This window comes from Thamnophis elegans, chromosome 14 (genome assembly GCF_009769535.1).
Source record: "Thamnophis elegans isolate rThaEle1 chromosome 14, rThaEle1.pri, whole genome shotgun sequence".
In the NCBI taxonomy this organism is placed as follows: Eukaryota; Metazoa; Chordata; class Lepidosauria; order Squamata; family Colubridae; genus Thamnophis; species Thamnophis elegans.
This window is the reverse complement of record NC_045554.1, coordinates 19,492,162-19,509,933: the sequence shown is the minus strand read 5'-3', so window position 1 is coordinate 19,509,933 and position 17,772 is coordinate 19,492,162. Positions and strand designations below refer to the sequence as shown.

General features: G+C 43.2%; 1 protein-coding gene across 1 annotated transcript in view; it reads right to left on the bottom strand.

The window, feature by feature from the left end:
• Positions 1-17,772, bottom strand: part of PKD1 (polycystin 1, transient receptor potential channel interacting) — a 174,501-nt gene that overhangs the window by 100,696 nt on the left and 56,033 nt on the right. Inside the window, exons 2-6 of the mRNA XM_032230933.1 lie at positions 15,844-15,915; positions 6,795-6,866; positions 4,848-5,017; positions 3,482-4,150; positions 1,869-2,052 (exon numbers count right to left, since the gene is read on the bottom strand). Of these exons, the coding sequence (XP_032086824.1) occupies positions 1,869-2,052; positions 3,482-4,150; positions 4,848-5,017; positions 6,795-6,866; positions 15,844-15,915 (1,167 nt within the window). The remainder of the gene's footprint in view (positions 1-1,868; positions 2,053-3,481; positions 4,151-4,847; positions 5,018-6,794; positions 6,867-15,843; positions 15,916-17,772) is intronic.

Here is a 17,772-nt window from a genome sequence, read left to right as displayed (position 1 = left end):
TCATCCATCTCAAGGCCCTCAGCAGCACCCTCCCCAGCTCTCTCCCCCCACCCCAGCAGTTGCTTCAAGAAAATAAAATGTAGGTAGATCCAGGAATCATCAAGCAACCACAATGTCTGTGACTCTGTGTGTGTGTGTGTGGTGTGTGTATGTAGGGGTCCTTGGCAGTCACACAGGGTAATGGGAAACAGATTTCCCTGGTGTTGCTTTCCCACGTTTCCCTCATTTGTCTCCCCTCGCTGAATTGAACTGACAGCAATGCTCCACCAATGTTTACCTCACAGGGCAGCCCCAAAACAAAATGGAGGTAGGAAAGAAAGTTATCGCAACATCCCTGAGGATCGGGGATAGTTCTGCAGCTGGCGAGCCAACAAGAAACAGCGAATAGAAAGTCAAAGGGACAACTTTTCAATTAAAGGTTGGGCAGCCATTTGTCTGGCATGGAATGAGGTCTCCTGTTTGGGCAGGGGGTTGGACTAGAAGACCTTCAAGGTCCCTTCCAGAGGATGATTCTATGACTGTGCCCTCCAAACAATCCAGAGCTCCAAAGCCCTACGGCCATATGAGCCACAAAAGGCTTGTTCTGGTCCCAAGGAACTTCCCAAAATTTGGACAATTTCATTCTTCATTATAATGCATCTAAAGGAGAAAAAACTATATACATGATTGGAGACTAACCACTGTATTTAGACGACCAAAGTAAAAAATGGCATAAAGTGAACTTTAATTTTTTTCATGCCTCCTCCATCTATTTTGGAACATCCTCTGCAGATACTCCTAAGTTGTGGGGAGTGGACCATCCTTAACGATAGACCGGCTGATCCCTGGTTCTCACACATGAACATTGCTTTAGAAGAAACGTCTATGGTAGAGGTCCCCAAACTTGGCAACTTTAAGACTTGTGGATTTCAACTCCCAGAATTCTGCTCTGCTGGCTGGAGGACCTCTGGTCTATGGGGTATTCATAGGAGAAGAGGGACAGCTTCATCCATCCTTGCCAATTCTTAACAAATTTCTCCCAGCCCTGTTGTTTGTCTTCTCTGTCCCAGCAAAATGAGGAGGAAGTTAGGTAATATCAGAATATTCCCATTTTAACAATCTCTCCCCTATACATCCATCAGCAAAAAATACTTGAATTCCAGTATCATCCTTTAACCAAATCCTTTTACAGAATAACAGAGTTGGATGGGACCTTGGAGGTTTTCTAGTCCAACCCCTGCTCAGGCATACTGAAGGAGACCATACGAAATCAAACCATATACCTTACCAACCAATGGTCATGCTGTTTCCAGCAACTGCCCCTTTTCTCAATTCTAGCAGCTTTAAGACTTGTGGACTTCAGCTCCCAGAATTCTCCAGCCATCCATGCTGGTTGAGGAATTCTGGGACTTGAAATCCACAGGTCTTAATGTCACTACAGTTTTGAAATAATGAATTAGACCCATGATGGCAAACCTATGGAACATGTGGCAGAGGTGGCACGCAGAGCCCTTTCTGTGGGCGCATGCGCCATCAGCAGCTGCTCTTCTGCTTTCCAGCACGCACATGTGCGCCGGTCAGCTGGTCTTCGCAGGTGCTGGAGTGGCAGAAAATGGCCAAAACCCAGGCCATTTTCCGGGTCAATTTTACGCTGTTTTCCAGCACTCCAGTGCCCGTGTAGGCGCATTACAAAAACATCCTGAAAACATCCTCAAAAATGGCCTGAAAATGATCCAAAAACTAGTATTTGTGCGCCGGCCAGCTGGTCTTTGGGTTTCCGGTGCTCTGGCACATACACATGCACACACATGCTCATTCCGGTTTGGGAACTCGGTGCCGAAAAGGTTCGCCATCACTGAATTAGACCGACCCTGTTTTTACTAACTTACCGGGTGACACTGGACACCAAGAAATTCTGAATTTCGGGGCTGCTGACAAAGGCCAGACTTCCACTGCCGTGCTCTTGGCAAAGCCTCTGGGCCTCCAGCCATTCTGCTTTTTCTCCTCCGAGCCAATAGCAGTGCCTGTTCCCAGGGAAGATCACGCTGTCCGAGGGGCAACCAGGTAAGACCACTGCACAGCAAAAAAATAAAAGGCATGAGTGAGTTTTTGGACCGTGCACAGAAGAGACAGGCTCTGGTTCCTTGGAACTACCAGTCCACTGATGATCTGGCAGAAACACCAATTTTATGTAAACCTCAAAGATTCCTCTATAAAGCCATGCCTCCTTTTCCCCCCTCTTTTGATCCGTGGAAGGTCAAAATCATTCCAGGAAAGATAAGAGTTGAGAAGCAGATGCACCAACGTCTCTTTTCATAAACTCAGGTTTTAAGCTGTGCCAAAGATACAGCAGGCCCTGAAGTCCTCATTCTCCCAGAATACTTAGCACTGGTGAAGTATAGAAATCCTGCGCCTACCAATCTGAAAGGACTGAGGGCTGCAATCCTCAGTCTACCTGGTCCTGGTCAGGTTTGAGAGACCGCCTCCTACCAATTACCTCCCTACGACCAATTAGATCCCACAGATTAGGCCTCCTCCGGATTCCATCAGCTAGCCAATGTCGACTGTCGACCCCCCCGGGGGAGGGCCTTCTCTGTGGCTGCTCGGCCCTGTGGAACGATCTCCCCGTGGAGATTCGGACCCTCACCACCCTTCAGGCTTTCCGCAAAGCCGTCAAGACCTGGCTGTTCCGGCAGGCCTGGGGCTGATGAGTTCCCAGCCCCACTTGAATTGTTGCGGCTGTTGAGTAGCTTTTAATTTGTTGTTTGTATTTTGTTTTGTCTTGTTCGTTTTCTTTGTATTTTCCCCCTTCCCTATTGGTTTGTTAGCCGCCCTGAGTCCCCCTGGGAATAGGGCGGCATACAAGTATAATAAAGTATAATAAACTATAACTAGGTAGAGGGCTGCAACCCTCAGGCTCATGCTACCTGATCTTGGCATTTCCATAGATCCTCTTCGTTCCACTTCTGAGATGGCAGAAATCAGATCAAAGCAATGCAGCAAAATACTGTTAAAGACTTTTCAAGGCTTGGTAGCTCTAAACTAGAAGTTGTCTCTTGTATCCTAAGGTACTTTCAATTTGATTTCTATTGATTGTGGAAGGAGAATTAGAGGTTAGGAACTTTATCTTTCAGGCTCATTTTTTTCTTTTGTTCCTGACAGTCACCTGTCTCTAACCACGAGAAGAAGAAATTCTCCACAAATCAAGGTGCCTGGAGATTCGAGGCTGGGGAAGGATGGCTTATGGCAGGGGTGTCCAAACTTGGGAACTTTAAGACTTGTGGACTTCAACTCCCAGAATTCCCCAGTTCCCAAGTTTGGACACCCCTAGCTTACAGCAATGCCCTCCATATATATGAGAAACTGCCCCAAGGGGGGAGATTCAGAAGGAAGAGTAACATTGCCCATAAGCCCAGTTGACAGAATTCTGTGTTCAGGTCAGCTCAAAATGAAGATGTTTAGGGCCCATTCAAAGCTTCAGCAAGGCTTGCTCACTCCTCACCTCTTCCAGGCTCCTGGTCCTGCACAGTGATGTTATAGGCCACTGAGAGGCCAGTTCCTCCACGATTCCTCATCTGTAACTGTAAACTTTCATTGATCTTCAGCAAAGAGGGACACTGAAGAGCCATTTCCTCTGGGGAGGCCAGCACCTCGATTTCGGTCTGCGCGGAGATAAACCGGTTGCCGACAAAAACCGTGGCTGTGACGTTGAAGAGTCCTGGCAATGTGTAGACCTGAAGGACGGTGGTCTTGGTGGTATTGAAAAGCCCCGTTTCATCCCCAAAGTCCCATTGAATGGTGCCCACCGCAACCGGAAGATGGAGAACAAAAGCCACCTCTTGGTAAACACCCCACAGTGTCCCCGGAGCCTCCAAGGACACCGGCAGCACAGCCGGAAAGACCCTGGAAAGCAGCGTTGGGCCCCCACAGAGGGGTCCAGCCAGGGGCCTGGCACAGAAGGGCAAACAGCCAGAGGAAACGTTGGGCTCCAGAGCAAAGCCGCAAAAGCAATCGGTTTCCTCACTGAAGCCCCCGTAGTCTTGCCCGTCGGCATAGCAAAGTGCACTGCACACTTCCTCCGTCAGGTTCGGTGGCAAATGGGAAGTGAATCGGATGACAGACTCCCCTCCACCTGTGCTGTTGTCCGGCAGGCAGGCAACGTAATCGGCTCCTGGAAGGAGAAGCAACAGAAGCACAGCCAGGTCAGGGAGCCAGTCCAGCACCTTCCATCTTACCCCCCTGGGGATGCTCTCTACAGAGCCACAGACTCTGTAACTGGCCACGCAACCTGAGAGGGAATCCTGCTTGGGTGAAGTGGAGGGAGGTTCTCTAGGCTAGGAATAGTCAATCCCACTAGTAGAGCAGATCAGGAAACCAACTCCATGAGATTGGCTGTAACACCATCAGTCTGAGGTTATTCTTGTGTTATTGTGACTCAGGTCTGTATCTGGGTGCAACGGTTGTAAGTGTGAAAAATGGTCACTTTTTTCAGTGCCGTTGTAACTTTGAACTGTCACTAAATGAACTGCTCTAAGTTGAGGACTTCCTGTACATGAAACTTGATGAATTAAACCATGTGAAACCCTGACACTTTTCTCTTTAAGTATCCTTCTTACATTTAATCTAAAGTTACATTTCTTTCTCCTACTTTTTCTCCTACCCTCCTCTTTTAACTTCCTTGCTTATTTTTCTTCATGCTTCGCACGACGTTTTACTGAAAACCAAGAGAATTTTGGGTCCAGAGGTCCATTTATGTAAAATGGTGAGCTGTATAAAACTGAGGCCCTGTTTTATGGGGCCTGAATGACTTCTGCACTTTTGCTCTCCAGTGCTTCCTGCCCCACTGCCCCAGCCCTCCTCTGCCTTACCGCAAGTAGCGTCACTGAAGGAGACGTTGAAAAGCAGAAGGTCAGCCAATTCCAGCGGCTGAATGCACCGAGTCTCAGACGGACGGGACACCTTCACATTTCTCTCTTCAACCCAACGGGGGAGCCAGGCCAGGTTGCAATCACAAAAAAACGGATTCCCACTTAAGTCTCTGAAAGACACGGGAGAAAATACATAATAATAATAATAATAATAATAATAATAATAATAATAATAATAATAATAATAATAATGGCAGGATAGCAGGGTCGCCGAGAAGGAACATGAAAAAATCGCAAGATACCAGGACTTAAAAATCGAAATTCAACGACTATGGCACAAACCAGCAGTGATAATTCCACTGGTAATTAGCACACTGGGTGCTATACCAAAAGCACTGGAATTACATTTAAAACAGTTAAAAATTGACAAAATCACCATCAGTCAAATGCAAAAAGCCGCACTACTTGGACCTGCACGCATATTACGAAAATACGTTACGACGTCCTAGGCCCCTGGGTGGGGCCCGACTAGTAACCAATGCCAAATCCGGTGAAACAACTGGCCGCTGTGATACAATTGTATAATAATATAAAATAATAATAATAATAATAAGCAGCCTCTTCTCATTCTACAATAACTATTGAAATAGCAAGTGGAAGGATGGGAGAGAAAAAAACAGAGGAGGTTTTCCATACCGGCCTGCATTCCATATTCAAGGCATGCTGTAGTACCACCCTAGCCAAGAAATAAAACTCAACATCTTGGCCTTAGCACAACTGAATTTAGACAACTGTGGCTTATTCAACAAAGCATGGTTTAAAAAAAACCACAATGTGTGACTCCAGCCAGTGCGTGAAATTACTTAACTGCTTAGAGTTCACAAGTAATAAGACATGAGACAAATTGCTTACATAAATATTAAGGATGCTGATGGCTGAACTTGGATGGCTTAAAGAGCCATGGGTGATGCAGTGATTAGAATGCAGTACTACAGGCTACTTCTCTGACTGCCAGCAATTCGATCCTCACCAACTCAAGGTTGACTCAACCTTCCGAGGTGGGTAAAATGAGGACTCAGATTGTTGGGGGTTATAGGCTGACTCTGTAAACTGTGAAGCGGTATATAGGTCTAAGCACTATTGCTATTAAAAGGAGGTAAAACCACTTTGCAGAGGTTATTATATTTCTTCAAGTAAGTGATGCAATCTTGTGAAGAGCATCTGCCAAGGAACAATGGTAGAAGTTGGCCATGGTCTTCAGTTCTCCTCTTTGGACATCTGAAAGTTTTTGTCTTGACATTGTACATAACAGGAGGCCTCACTTTGGCCTGATCCTGATCCTGCTTATTTATTCCCATACATTTTTGTCAGTCTTAATTTAAGTCAGTACTTGATAGATGTTTGATTAGATTAGAAATGTAAAGCAATTTTGGAAAATGGCATTGGCAAGCCACTTCAATTATATTGCCAGGAAAACAACATGGATATGCTTGTGCAGGAGATTTTACTTGATATTTTGAAAGGGATAATGGTTATAATCACATTAATCCTCTTTAGAATAAGTGGGGGGTTTAAACCCAGACATGTTGAAAAGTGTATTATTAGAAATTTTATTCATTTGATATTTTTATTTAACAGCAAGTATACGAAGCCTTCTCTGTCAAGTCATAATACTGAGGAAATTCATCCCTTTAAAGGAAACACACTGTTGTGGTCCTGATGAAAATCCACCCCCTCACACAAACATTTTTTAATCAGATATGTAATATAATGGCCCAAATAAGATGCGCCACCTGATTTCTCCCCCAAACCATTTCCCCAAAGCAGGTGAAAATGGATGCAGGAAAAAACGAATTAAGGAATTTAGAATTCCAGAATCCTAAGGCCGCATCCCAAGGGAGTGAGAACATTTTTGAAAATACAAGATAGTTCAGCATGTTGACTTACATTTCAGTTAAATTAAATAAATTATCAAATACTCCATCTTCTATCGAAGAAATCTTGTTGTTGCTTAAATCTCTGCAACCAGAAAAAGAGAGAAAAGGGCATGAGCACAAATGAACACACCTTTCCTTCTCTCCCTCCACCACCTGAACCTCAGGTACAGAGCATTTTTCATGGGATACCGGGAAAAGGGGAAAAGGGACAGAACGGAGATCACCAGGCGGACGAAGACTGAGCTGTTACACATCTCAAAAAAAGAAAAAGATTACAAGTTTTTATGTTCCAGGAATGACAGCTGTACACGGCCCTAAACTGAACCGGTGCTGCAGCTGTGCATGGGAGGGATCCTTACAATACACACCAGCACCTTTCTGGCTCTCACAATTGTGTGGCCTCTTCCAGTTTAGCTTAGCATGTTTCTACTGTCAAAGAAGCTTTAGTGTTTTGTAGTTTACTCCCTAAACCAAGATTAAAGCAAGTTAAGGCTTAGAATCAGAATCAGAATAGAACTGGAAGGGATCTTGGAGGTCTTCTAGTCCAGTTCCCTGCTCAAGCAGAAGATCCTATACCATTTCAGACTAATGGTTCTCCAATCTCTTATTGAAAACCTCCAGTGATGGAACACTCACAACCTCTGGAGGCAAGCTGTTTTGCTTATTATTGTCCTCACTCTTAGGAAGTTTCTCCTCTCCTCAATTAGCATGACTGAAATTATCTGACCTGTTAGATCTGAATTTCCACTGTTCCCATATAGAGGCGACTCTTCTGTGGCACAATAGGCTTGGTTCACACTTGTCAGAAGGAATCGTTTTCTGGTGTTGTCTTAAGTCAACATTTCCCAATGAAAAGGGCCAACTGCTGTTGGTCAGGAATGGCCTTCTCATTTATCCACCTCTCCCTTCTGGCAGAGAGAAGCCGTGGGGCTTCAGAAGCATTCAACACACTTTCCCTCTCAGGTCTAAGACAACATCGGAAAATTTGCCCACCTCTTCCTTTAGAAGATGTTGCCTGTGAATTCAAAACAAAACCCACCAACTTTGGAGAGGTCAAAGAAGCAGGAGATCTGGGGGGGCGGAGCCTGTTGCCGAGGAGGGCTCAACCGAGCTCCTCTCAGAGATCTGGTCTGTATATCTAAATAAGATCATAGATATCACCCCTTTTTGGCTAAGAAAGGGGCAGGGAGTAGCTCTGTGTGCTAGGGTCTATTCGTAATTCACAGCCTTTCTCTTTTTTTTTGGCTGTGGACAGAGATTAGATCCAGCGTGAGCGGAGCTTTTATCTCCAGCCAGTTCTTCTCAGCTGCCTTTTTTGCAGCCCCAGACAGGCGAGCCCCCCCCCCCAGGACAAAGCAAAGTTGTTTGAAGCTAGGATTAATACGGGCGGGTCCCACCCCTGTGAGATTTATGCTTTTATTACTATCTTAAACACCAGCACCATTTGTCTTAGAGGCTTCTTTGTTTAAACGGACTTCAAAATGGCGATTTCTCCCCGTTGGTGACTGATAGGGGATGTACTTAGCCGGTTTTACCTTCCTGCAGACCGCTCCTTAACAAAATAATTATTTTTTTTTGGAAACAGAGGGGAGCGAAAGCGCTGTTTATTTGTTTATTTATAATGGCACCCAGGTCAAAATCGAAGCGTCTCTCTACAAATGTGCCTAAAGAATCTAAAGAATCTATACTGGAATCGCAGCCCTTGTCTCCTACGCCCTCTACTGGAGAATTTTTAACACAGGAATTTTTCTTTCAAATACTTAATGATTTTAAACAAGAAATTAAGGAATTTGTATTGGAGCTATATGATGATTTAAAGTCTAAAATTGACCAAATGAAGGCGAATACATTTGCAGCCGTGTCTGCCCTGTCAGATTATTCTGCTGAAATAGAGAATAAATTGGAAAGCTTGGAGGAGGCTAATTTTAATTTGACTACTAATATTCAAATATTACAACAAAAAATTAGAGACACTCAAGAACAGCTCGTGATGATAAACTTTAATAAGAAGGCATTCGCAATAAGAGTCAGAGGATTCCGCGAAAAGGAGCGAGAGAATCTGAAACAGACCTTTGTTGAAGCCTTCAGCCATGCGGTGGGAAGCCCGGGACTTAACTTTGATTGGCAGATTCGGAAAATCTATCGCCAGAATTCGTTGGTAGCGGAACAGCGACAGCTCCCGAGGGACATAATTATATATTTTTCCACAAAAGAATCCAGAAACGCGATTATGCAAAAGTTTCATAATAATAGTCTGCGAGTTGATGACCAGGACTTGATTGTCTTCAAAGAAATACCTTTCCAGATGTTGAGAGCAAGAAGAGACTATGCTTTTTTAACTAAAGAGCTTAGAAATCAACAGATTCAATATAGATGGGAGGCCCCAGCCGGCATTACGGTCACATTTGAGAATCAAAGACTTCGTCTTAACTCTGTTTCGGAGGCTCGAGATTTCTATTACAAGACTTTGAAGGCGGGACTTCCTGATTCACTTGGAAAAGAGGAGAGACAAGCTGAAGGAGAAGGCAAGCAACAGACCACATGGCTGCAAGATGGAGGGGGTAGCCTTTCCTCCCTTGGAGAAGCAGAAAAGCGGAGATCGAGGATTTAGACATTTTAAAATATTTGCCAAAGTTGTGGACTGAATGGGGGTTTGCGACCTCTCTCCGGTAGAAAAAGCGGAACTTATTGGTGGGGTGATACTGATTGTATATATGTAAAATGAATGCGGAATGATTTATGTTGTTTAAATTCTGTTAGAAGGGATTACTTTAAAACAGAAGGTAAACTGATTCTTGTTGAAAGTATTATTTGAATATGTGGAATGATCCATGCTATTTAATTTTTATTAGAAGGGAAAGCTTGGTGAAATTATTTTGAGTTGGATTTTAAATTAATGTCTGCATAAATTTGATAGTGGTAAATATCAGAGAAGCAAGGGATGAGGGTAAAATGCATGCGGAATGATTTACGTATATTGGTGGGGTGATATTGAATGTATATATGTAAAAGGATGCAAAATGATTTATGTTGTTTAAATTCTGTTAGAAGGGAAAGCTGGACGAGATTATTTTTTTAAAACAGAAGGTTAACTGATTCTTGTTGAAAGTATTATTTGAATATGTGGAATGATCCATGCTATTTAATTCTTATTAGAAGGGAAAGTTTGGTGAAATTATTTTGAGCTAGATCTTAACTAATGTCTGCATAAATTTGATAGTGGTAAATATCAGACAAGCAAGGGATGAGGGTAAAATGCATGCGGAATGATTTACGTGGTTTAAATCCTATTAGAAGGGAAAGCCGGTCGGGATCATCTTAAGATAGAATGTAAACTGATTTTTGTGTAAAGTAATACTTGATTCACGCTGCTTAAATTTTACTAAGAAGGGAAAGTTTGGTTAGATTATTTTGAATTACTGTTTGAAAATAAGGTTAAGAAAGATTATTTACGCTGTTTAAATCCTATTAGAAGGGAAAGTTTGATTATTCTTCTGTAAAGTAATATTTGAATATGTGGAATGATCCACGCTGCTTAAATTTTACTAGAAGGGATTATTTTTGAGCTAGATTGTATATTGATGTATATACAAATTTGTACAAATGTTTATCTGAATACAAGGTTAAGGAAGAGGAACGGGAGAGTCTACAGGAGGTTGGGGTAAATAACAAAGAAGTAAGAGACGAGAATAAAATATAGATAGAATGACTTACACTATTTAAGCATAGATAAAGATGGGGGGCTGAGCTTAACACAAAGAGTTCTTTTTCTTTTTTTTCCTTTTTCTTTTTTCTTTTTTCTTTTCTTTCTTTTTTCTTGTTTTTCTTTCCTTTAATATATTACTTTTATTTTTAATCCATACGAGCACAAGATACTTTAGATAGAAGGCAGTGCCAGGTGTGGGCCCCGGGAAGTCGGGAGGATTAGGGATGGGGATTTATGGGGGGTGGGTGGGTGGGTGTTAACATAGTCTCAATAAGAACAAGAATGCACTTATATACGGTTGTTGTTGTTTTTCTTTCCTTTTTTTTTTCTCTTTTCTTTCTTTATATTTTTTTTCCCTTGGTTTATTTTACTTTTTATCAGATTAAACAACACTTGAATAAAGGCATACACCAAGGAGGGAGGTAGAGGGAAAGAAGAGGGAGGAGTAAGGAAGGAGTAAGGGGAATGTAAGGAGGGCGTGTTGGGAGTAAGGGGAGAAGGAAGGTTTGAGGGGAAAGGGAAGTAGGAGGGGAGTGTTAGAGGGAGGAAAGGAAAGTTGGAGGGGGTAGATGGGGTGTATGGAGGATGGAAGTGTCAGGTGGGGTTGTGAATGATGAGTTGTGTTTTTTTTTATTTTGTTTTAATTTTTTTTATATATTTTTTTTCTTATAGCAAATACTCTGTATATAAGTGATTGTAAAATGGAATGTGAAAATGAATAAAATATATTTAAAAAAAAAAAAGAAGCAGGAGATCTGAGGGTCTTTGGTGCTCTGAGCTTGGTTGTTTTTTTGTAGACGTTTCATTAGCAGAAGTTTCATTCTGGTGAGTCTACCTAGTTTGAGTAATTAAATGTCTGCAAGAAAACAACTAAGCTCTGAAAAGACCAAAGACCCCTCATTTCAACCTAGAGGTACACATAGTCTCTTTAATTGGAACAAGAGACCTGCAACCACCTTCTGAGAGGTCCCTAGCCCACCAAATTTAGCTTGGAACACGCTGTTGTCAGAGGCCATCCCATTGCTTTGCTGGACAGTGGGAGATGTCCTTTCATGGTCCGGCAGCATGAGAGAAATCAGAAGTCCAGCTAAAATGGCAACCCCAGACTCACAAGAGTACACAATGGAAGGAGCTAAAAGCAGTTGGCCTTCATGACAAGAATATCAGTCCTTCTCTGAGGAAATCCTAAAGAAGGAAAGATTTCAGATCTCTCAGAGCAAGACAGAAAGAAGATTCACTGGGCCTGGGGAATTTAGTTAATCCAAGGAAAGAATGCAGTGATAGAAAACAAGGAGAGTCTGAGAACTAGCTCTCATGCTTAAAAGCTGTTTTTGACCAATGGACCCAGGTATCCACATGTCGTTAGTCACGCCGCCCTGCTAAGCCTTTGACAGAGATGCAATGCAACATCTCCCAAAAGGTAGGACATAGAATAATAGAGTTGGAAGGGACTTTGGAGGTCTTCTTGTCCAACCCTTGCTCCAGCAGGAGGCCCTAGACCATTTCAGACAAATGGCTGTCCAGTCTCTTTTTGAAAAGTAATGGAGCACCAACAACTTCTGAAGGTAAGCCATTGGTTTATTGTTCTCACTGTCAGGAACTTTCTCTTTATTTCTAGGTTGACTCTCTACTTGATTAGTTTCCATCCATTGCTTCTTGTCCTGCCTTTTGATGCTTTGGGAAATAAGTTGTCTTTGTAGGAGCCCCTCAAATATTAGAACACTGCTATCATGTCTCTCCTAGTCCTTCTTTTCTTGGTTTCTGGCCTGAGATGGTTTTCTTGATTTCAGTTTTGAAGAAGCAGAAGATGTATTATCTATAGGGAGCAGCCTTCATATCTGACTAATGCGAGGGTTGTAGGAATGAATTATCCATGTTTTCTTTTTCGAAAAGGTCTATATGGTTCTTCATTTCAAAATAGTGTGAAATGACATAGCCGAAAATGGCTGTATCTGACTCACTTCTTTTCCCACAAGGATTTCAATAGGGATGCAACACTATGCATTGTTTGCCACCTTGAGTTACTTACAAAGTAATAAAGGCAATATGAAAATCTAATGAATAAATAAAATAAAAATCTACTCCTTGGCTCTTAGTGTTTTCCTCCACGGTATAGTGCTATATTCTTGGAATTATATTACATTATTACTACTTTTTAAATTGTTGTAATAAGTAAGTTGTTTGTTGTCTAGAATTGCTTGGATGATTGAGGTAACTTATATATTGAACTGCTGTTGCTGTTACGACTAAAGGCTCAGCCATTGCCGAGCTTGGAAACAAGATGGATTTACATTAGGAATTCAGTTCTGAAATCCCACATTTGGGTCAAGTTTATTTTTTCCCCAGGGCATCTATATTATGGCTTAACACAGCACTGGGGATAAATTGCCTTGTTTGCTTTATCTGTTGGTTGTTGCTTTTATTTTATATATTCATTTCAAAGGTTCACTGTATATAGTCTTATATCGAACTCTGGACTGGCCTTTGGTGGTAATAATATTTTTTACTTGTTTGTTTAGCAATAGCAATAGCAATAGAGCCAAGGTGGCCCAGTGGTTAAGGTGCAGTACTGCAGGCCACTTCAGCTGACTGTTATCTGCAGTTCAGCGGTTCTAATCTCACCGGCTCAAGGTTGACTCAGCCTTCCATCCTTCCGAGGTGGGTGAAATGAGGACCCTGTGGGGGCAATATGGTGACTCTGTAAACCGCTTAGAGAGGGCTGAAAGCCCTATGAAGCGATATATAAGTCTAACTGCTATTGCTATTACTTGTTTGTTTGATTTTGGTTGAGCCTGAAGTGTCAATCTACCTTTTGTGACTTATTGCAGTAGTTCTCAATCTGTGGTCTGTGGACCCGGGTGGGGGGACACACGACAATGTCATCACAAGGGTTCTGCGAAGGCTTGAAGAAATGTTATGATTTAAATGTTGAGTTAAGTCTTGAGGATCCATGGCCACATGGTCTGTGGCCACAAAAGATATTTAAAGGGGTCCCATGGTGAAGAAAAGATTGAGAAACACTACCGTGTTTCTCTGAAAATAAGACAGGGTCTTATTTTGTTTTGACCCCCGAAATAAGCGCTTGGCCTTATTTTCGAAGAAGTCTTAATTATTTTTGAGGTGCAGGAGGCGGTGAGCGTTGTCACCTCATGGCTGCTGTTGTTTTGCAATATTTTCGGGGAGGGCTTATTTTAGCGCATGCACACAAAAGCCCGATTGGTCTTATTTTCGGGGAAGCAGGGTAGCTGATTGGATTGCGCCTACTAAGCCACTATGGTTTGTTCAGCAAGTCACAATTTAAAATTGTAGTTTTCCTAACCCAGCTTCTGTCATCACTGAAGCATGTTTCTCATGCATCTTGTTCACACTTGGTCTTGTTTTTGCATTGTTTCTAAAAGCCATAGAAATTAAGCCAATGTTTTCTCAAAATTTCTCAAGGACGACTCGTAATGGGAAGGCTTTTCCCACAAGCTTTTCCCTTGGGATAGCTGCAGCTTTGTGGACAGGACATTCCCATCAGCACATATCACATGGCTACCTTGCTCCCTGCACATGCTTCCAAAATTCCCTTCTTCTTAGAAAGACATTTCAAAAGCCAGCTCAGTTCCGGTAGGGAAAAAACGATGCCAGAATTCTTTGCCTGACTCTGTGCTAACCTTCTTAAAGTCGTTTCCAACATCTTCTTCAACTTGTTTTGCTAAAGGAGGATGCTCAAGATCAGGAACATGGGATGTTGGGAGCATGTGGGATTTGATTAAACAGGCTACAATGGTGTATCTTTACTTTGAATAAGTGTATAAAGGTACGTAATTGGGAGACAGTGAGTTCTAGTCCTGTCTTCGGCCATGGAGGACGGCTGGGTGACTTTGGGCAAGTCCCTTCCTCTCAGCCCAATCCACCTCAAAGGGTTGTTGTTCTGGGGAAAGTACAAGGCAGATAAGTTCGCTGCCTAAAATAAAATAAATCCCAAGGCGGTGAAATCCTCATCAGTCAATTGCAAAAGGCAACTTGACTCAGAACAGCTTCCATCCCTTATGCTGATACCTTTAACACCATTAAACCTCCACATCTGCCTATCCCATGTCCTTGTGAAGGACTCGGGAGGTGGATAAAAATGTCAAATCCAATCTAAATATCTGGTAGACTGTAAGACCAACAACAACAACAACAACAACAACGATAATAAGCCACTATATGGAACTCTTCATTGCTCTTTTTAACACTAGAGCTCTCATCTTCTTTTTAACATTAGAGCAGTGATGGTGAACTTTTGGGGTTTTTTGGCATATCAAAAATTAGAGTAAGTGTAGGATGGAAGGGGAGAGGAGGGCAGCGCAGGGGAGAGGATGGAATGGAAGGCGAGGAGAGGGGATGAAAGTGGAGAGGAGGAAAGAGGATGGAAGGGAAGGGGAGAAGATGGGAGCGAAGGGAAGAGAATGGGAGGGAAGGGAAGGGAAGAGGATGGGAGGGAAGGGGAGAGGATGGATTAGACACCAAAGGAATTTGTCTCTAGTGCATAAATGTTTAGTGTACATAAATTCAGAAAATGCTTAATGATTCTGCTGGTGTATCACCTCCCCATCTCCAGGAGAAGAGAAACAATTTTTTATCTCCCCGCTCCACCACTATCCCAGCCTGAACAGCAGCACCCAAGGCTGAGCCTGAAGGAGAGGTCCAGGTCTGTATTTCAATGCCTAGCCCCATGGCTGCCTCTCAAAAAGGCCACCCCATACTACTGGGGAAGAGGGCAATTGCCCCCTCAGCCCAGGGTTACATAAGGTCCGTCCTGTGCCTCTTCCCTTCCTCCTCCCTTGTGGGCCCACCTGAGGCTGCCGTGTTCTTGAAGCAGTTTCTCCCTTGGCCTCTGCAGCCTCTCAAGACTGAACGAAAGCAAGTCCCATCCTCACGTGACTTTGGAGGCTCCAGAGACCAAGAGAAACCCCATTCCTGCATGCCCTCCACAGCCTCAAGAAAGTGCCTAAGAACAGGGTGTACTTTCAAGAATAATTGATGTCGGGTGTTGTTGAATGTTGGTGTGTCACCCAATATATTGTGGCATGCCACCTTTGACACACACATCATGGGTACGCCATCACCACTTTAGAGCAGGGCTTCCCCAATCTCGGTGGCTCTCAGACGCCTGGACTTCAACTCCCAGAATTCCCCAGCCAAGATGCGATCTCATCAGCCACCGTCTCCATTCAAGTCATTCCACTGGAATTGAGGACTAGATGCTCCTTTAATTAAAACCCCCGGCTGAGGTTCCCCGAGTACAATGTAAACGTTCCTCTTCAGCAGAATTATGCAGAATTATTTGCAGTGCTGTGAAACAGGAGGTCTCAGAAATACTTACAGTTTTGCCAGAGAAGTCAAGTGCAGGAACGCTTCAGCATTTAAGGTGCTGATCTTGTTATTGGAAAGATTCCTGGGGAGAAAATGAGCAGATTAAGCTTGTTACCAGCGAACCAGCAGTAGTGGCTGCCGGAACCCACCCCTGCACCACAGCCCAGGTTCACACAACACACCAGACCCCAAAACCAAATTGACAAATGCAACAGTGGAGTTCATCAAACCTATGAAGCCAAAACATGATGATTTAGTGCAATCTGCGAACTCAATCACCACGTCTCCCATTTATTGGGGGAATTCAGTCCTCTGAAGTTTTAGTTTGTGTATCTGTCACTTTCTCACCTAGACTTTTCAGAGGGTGGGGGCTGCAATGAATTTGCCCCCATCAGACAATCAGAATGACACCCCCATTCTCCCCATACTCAATTACTTTTAGGGCTTGGTCACGACATCAATAAAGTCCATCTAAAGCCCTGTGTCAATTTAAGGCCAGAAGGTTAACCAAAATAATTACAGTATAAGACAATATTTGTTTCCAGCAATGTTTGAACCAATTTCTCAAATATGGTCAATATTTTAGGAGTTGATCTGCTTCAAAGATCATCTTAGATTTTTTTCTTTTTTGTTTGATCTACTTATTATTTTTGTGGTTGTGTTGCTCCTTTAATGCTGTTGTGTGTGCTTCTACTTTTTAAAAGTATCCCAAAGGTGCTTTTTCTGGAGGCAACTGGACTTTGTTTCACTTCTCATCCAAGAAGCTTATTCAGCTCTGACATGATAATGGGGAATGGAAGGATTTATACTCCTTGTCTCCTGAAAAAGCACCTTTGGGACAACCATGACCTGGATGACTGAAAATCTCTACAGACCTTTTTAAATGTAGTTAAAAATTCTGGTTTTGAGAACTTTTGCTTCCCTACCTCTTCCTGAAGGAGGGTCCTACTGGAGGCCATTCTCTCTGTTCCTTGGAGACCATTGCCATAGGAGAGTGGCCTCCTCTGCAGGAAAGTTGCCACCAGCTGCATCATGGGCAAATGATTGCGTTGAGGGTGCCAGAAAGAAACAGGGATTTTCACCCACAGACACCTGAGTCCGGGCTGAGAGAGTCATAAAGGGGCACGAGGGCAGATCAAAGCATTGCTGGGGCAATGTGCTCTGCGCAAGGACCAGCCTCAGAAGCTCATTCATCGTGCATGACTCTCCTCCAAGCACAGCAGAAGGGGTACTCCTGTGAGCCCCTTAAAAAGCCAGTGTTCTCCTGTCAAGGGTGATGTCATATTCCCATGATGTCATTCTGCACAGAGAAAAGAGGGTGGACGGGAGTCTTGCACTCCCCGTGGCGTTTCTGATGTGTGGCCTGCAACCAGAGCTTTAATGGAGAAAGCATTTGTCACATCAAGACTGCAGCAAGTCACAATTTTGCAAGGAGGCCAATGATTCAGGGAGTAATGCCAAGCTGGCTGATTTTGGCCCTTAGAAGCCACCTCCTGGCTTTACCTCTGCTCCCCCCCACCCCTTTATTCAACGCAAAAGACACACCTAAGAGGTATCTCTGTTTTACTGTCTTTCTCGCAGAAAGAAAGTTGCTGAATATTGTTTTATAGCTGATTTTACTGTAATTTTATCCACCTGGATTTCATTATAATAAATCTGTGCAGCACCCGTTGACATAAACATAACAGCTACTGAACATCTGAACAGGTTTGAGCTGATCAAGTTATCCTCCAGCCAGGGGTGCTTGCTGAAATCTTGACCAACCCAGTATTTCATTTTGACATTGTTCTAGTATCCTAAATGTTCTTTTAAATGTCAGGTTCTCCAAGCCAAACATTCTTCTGTTTTTAATCCCTCCTCTGTCTTTGGATCATGTCTACATTAAACTTATAGAGTGGGGACAGTAACCAAATCAATCAATTGTTGCATAAACAGGGAT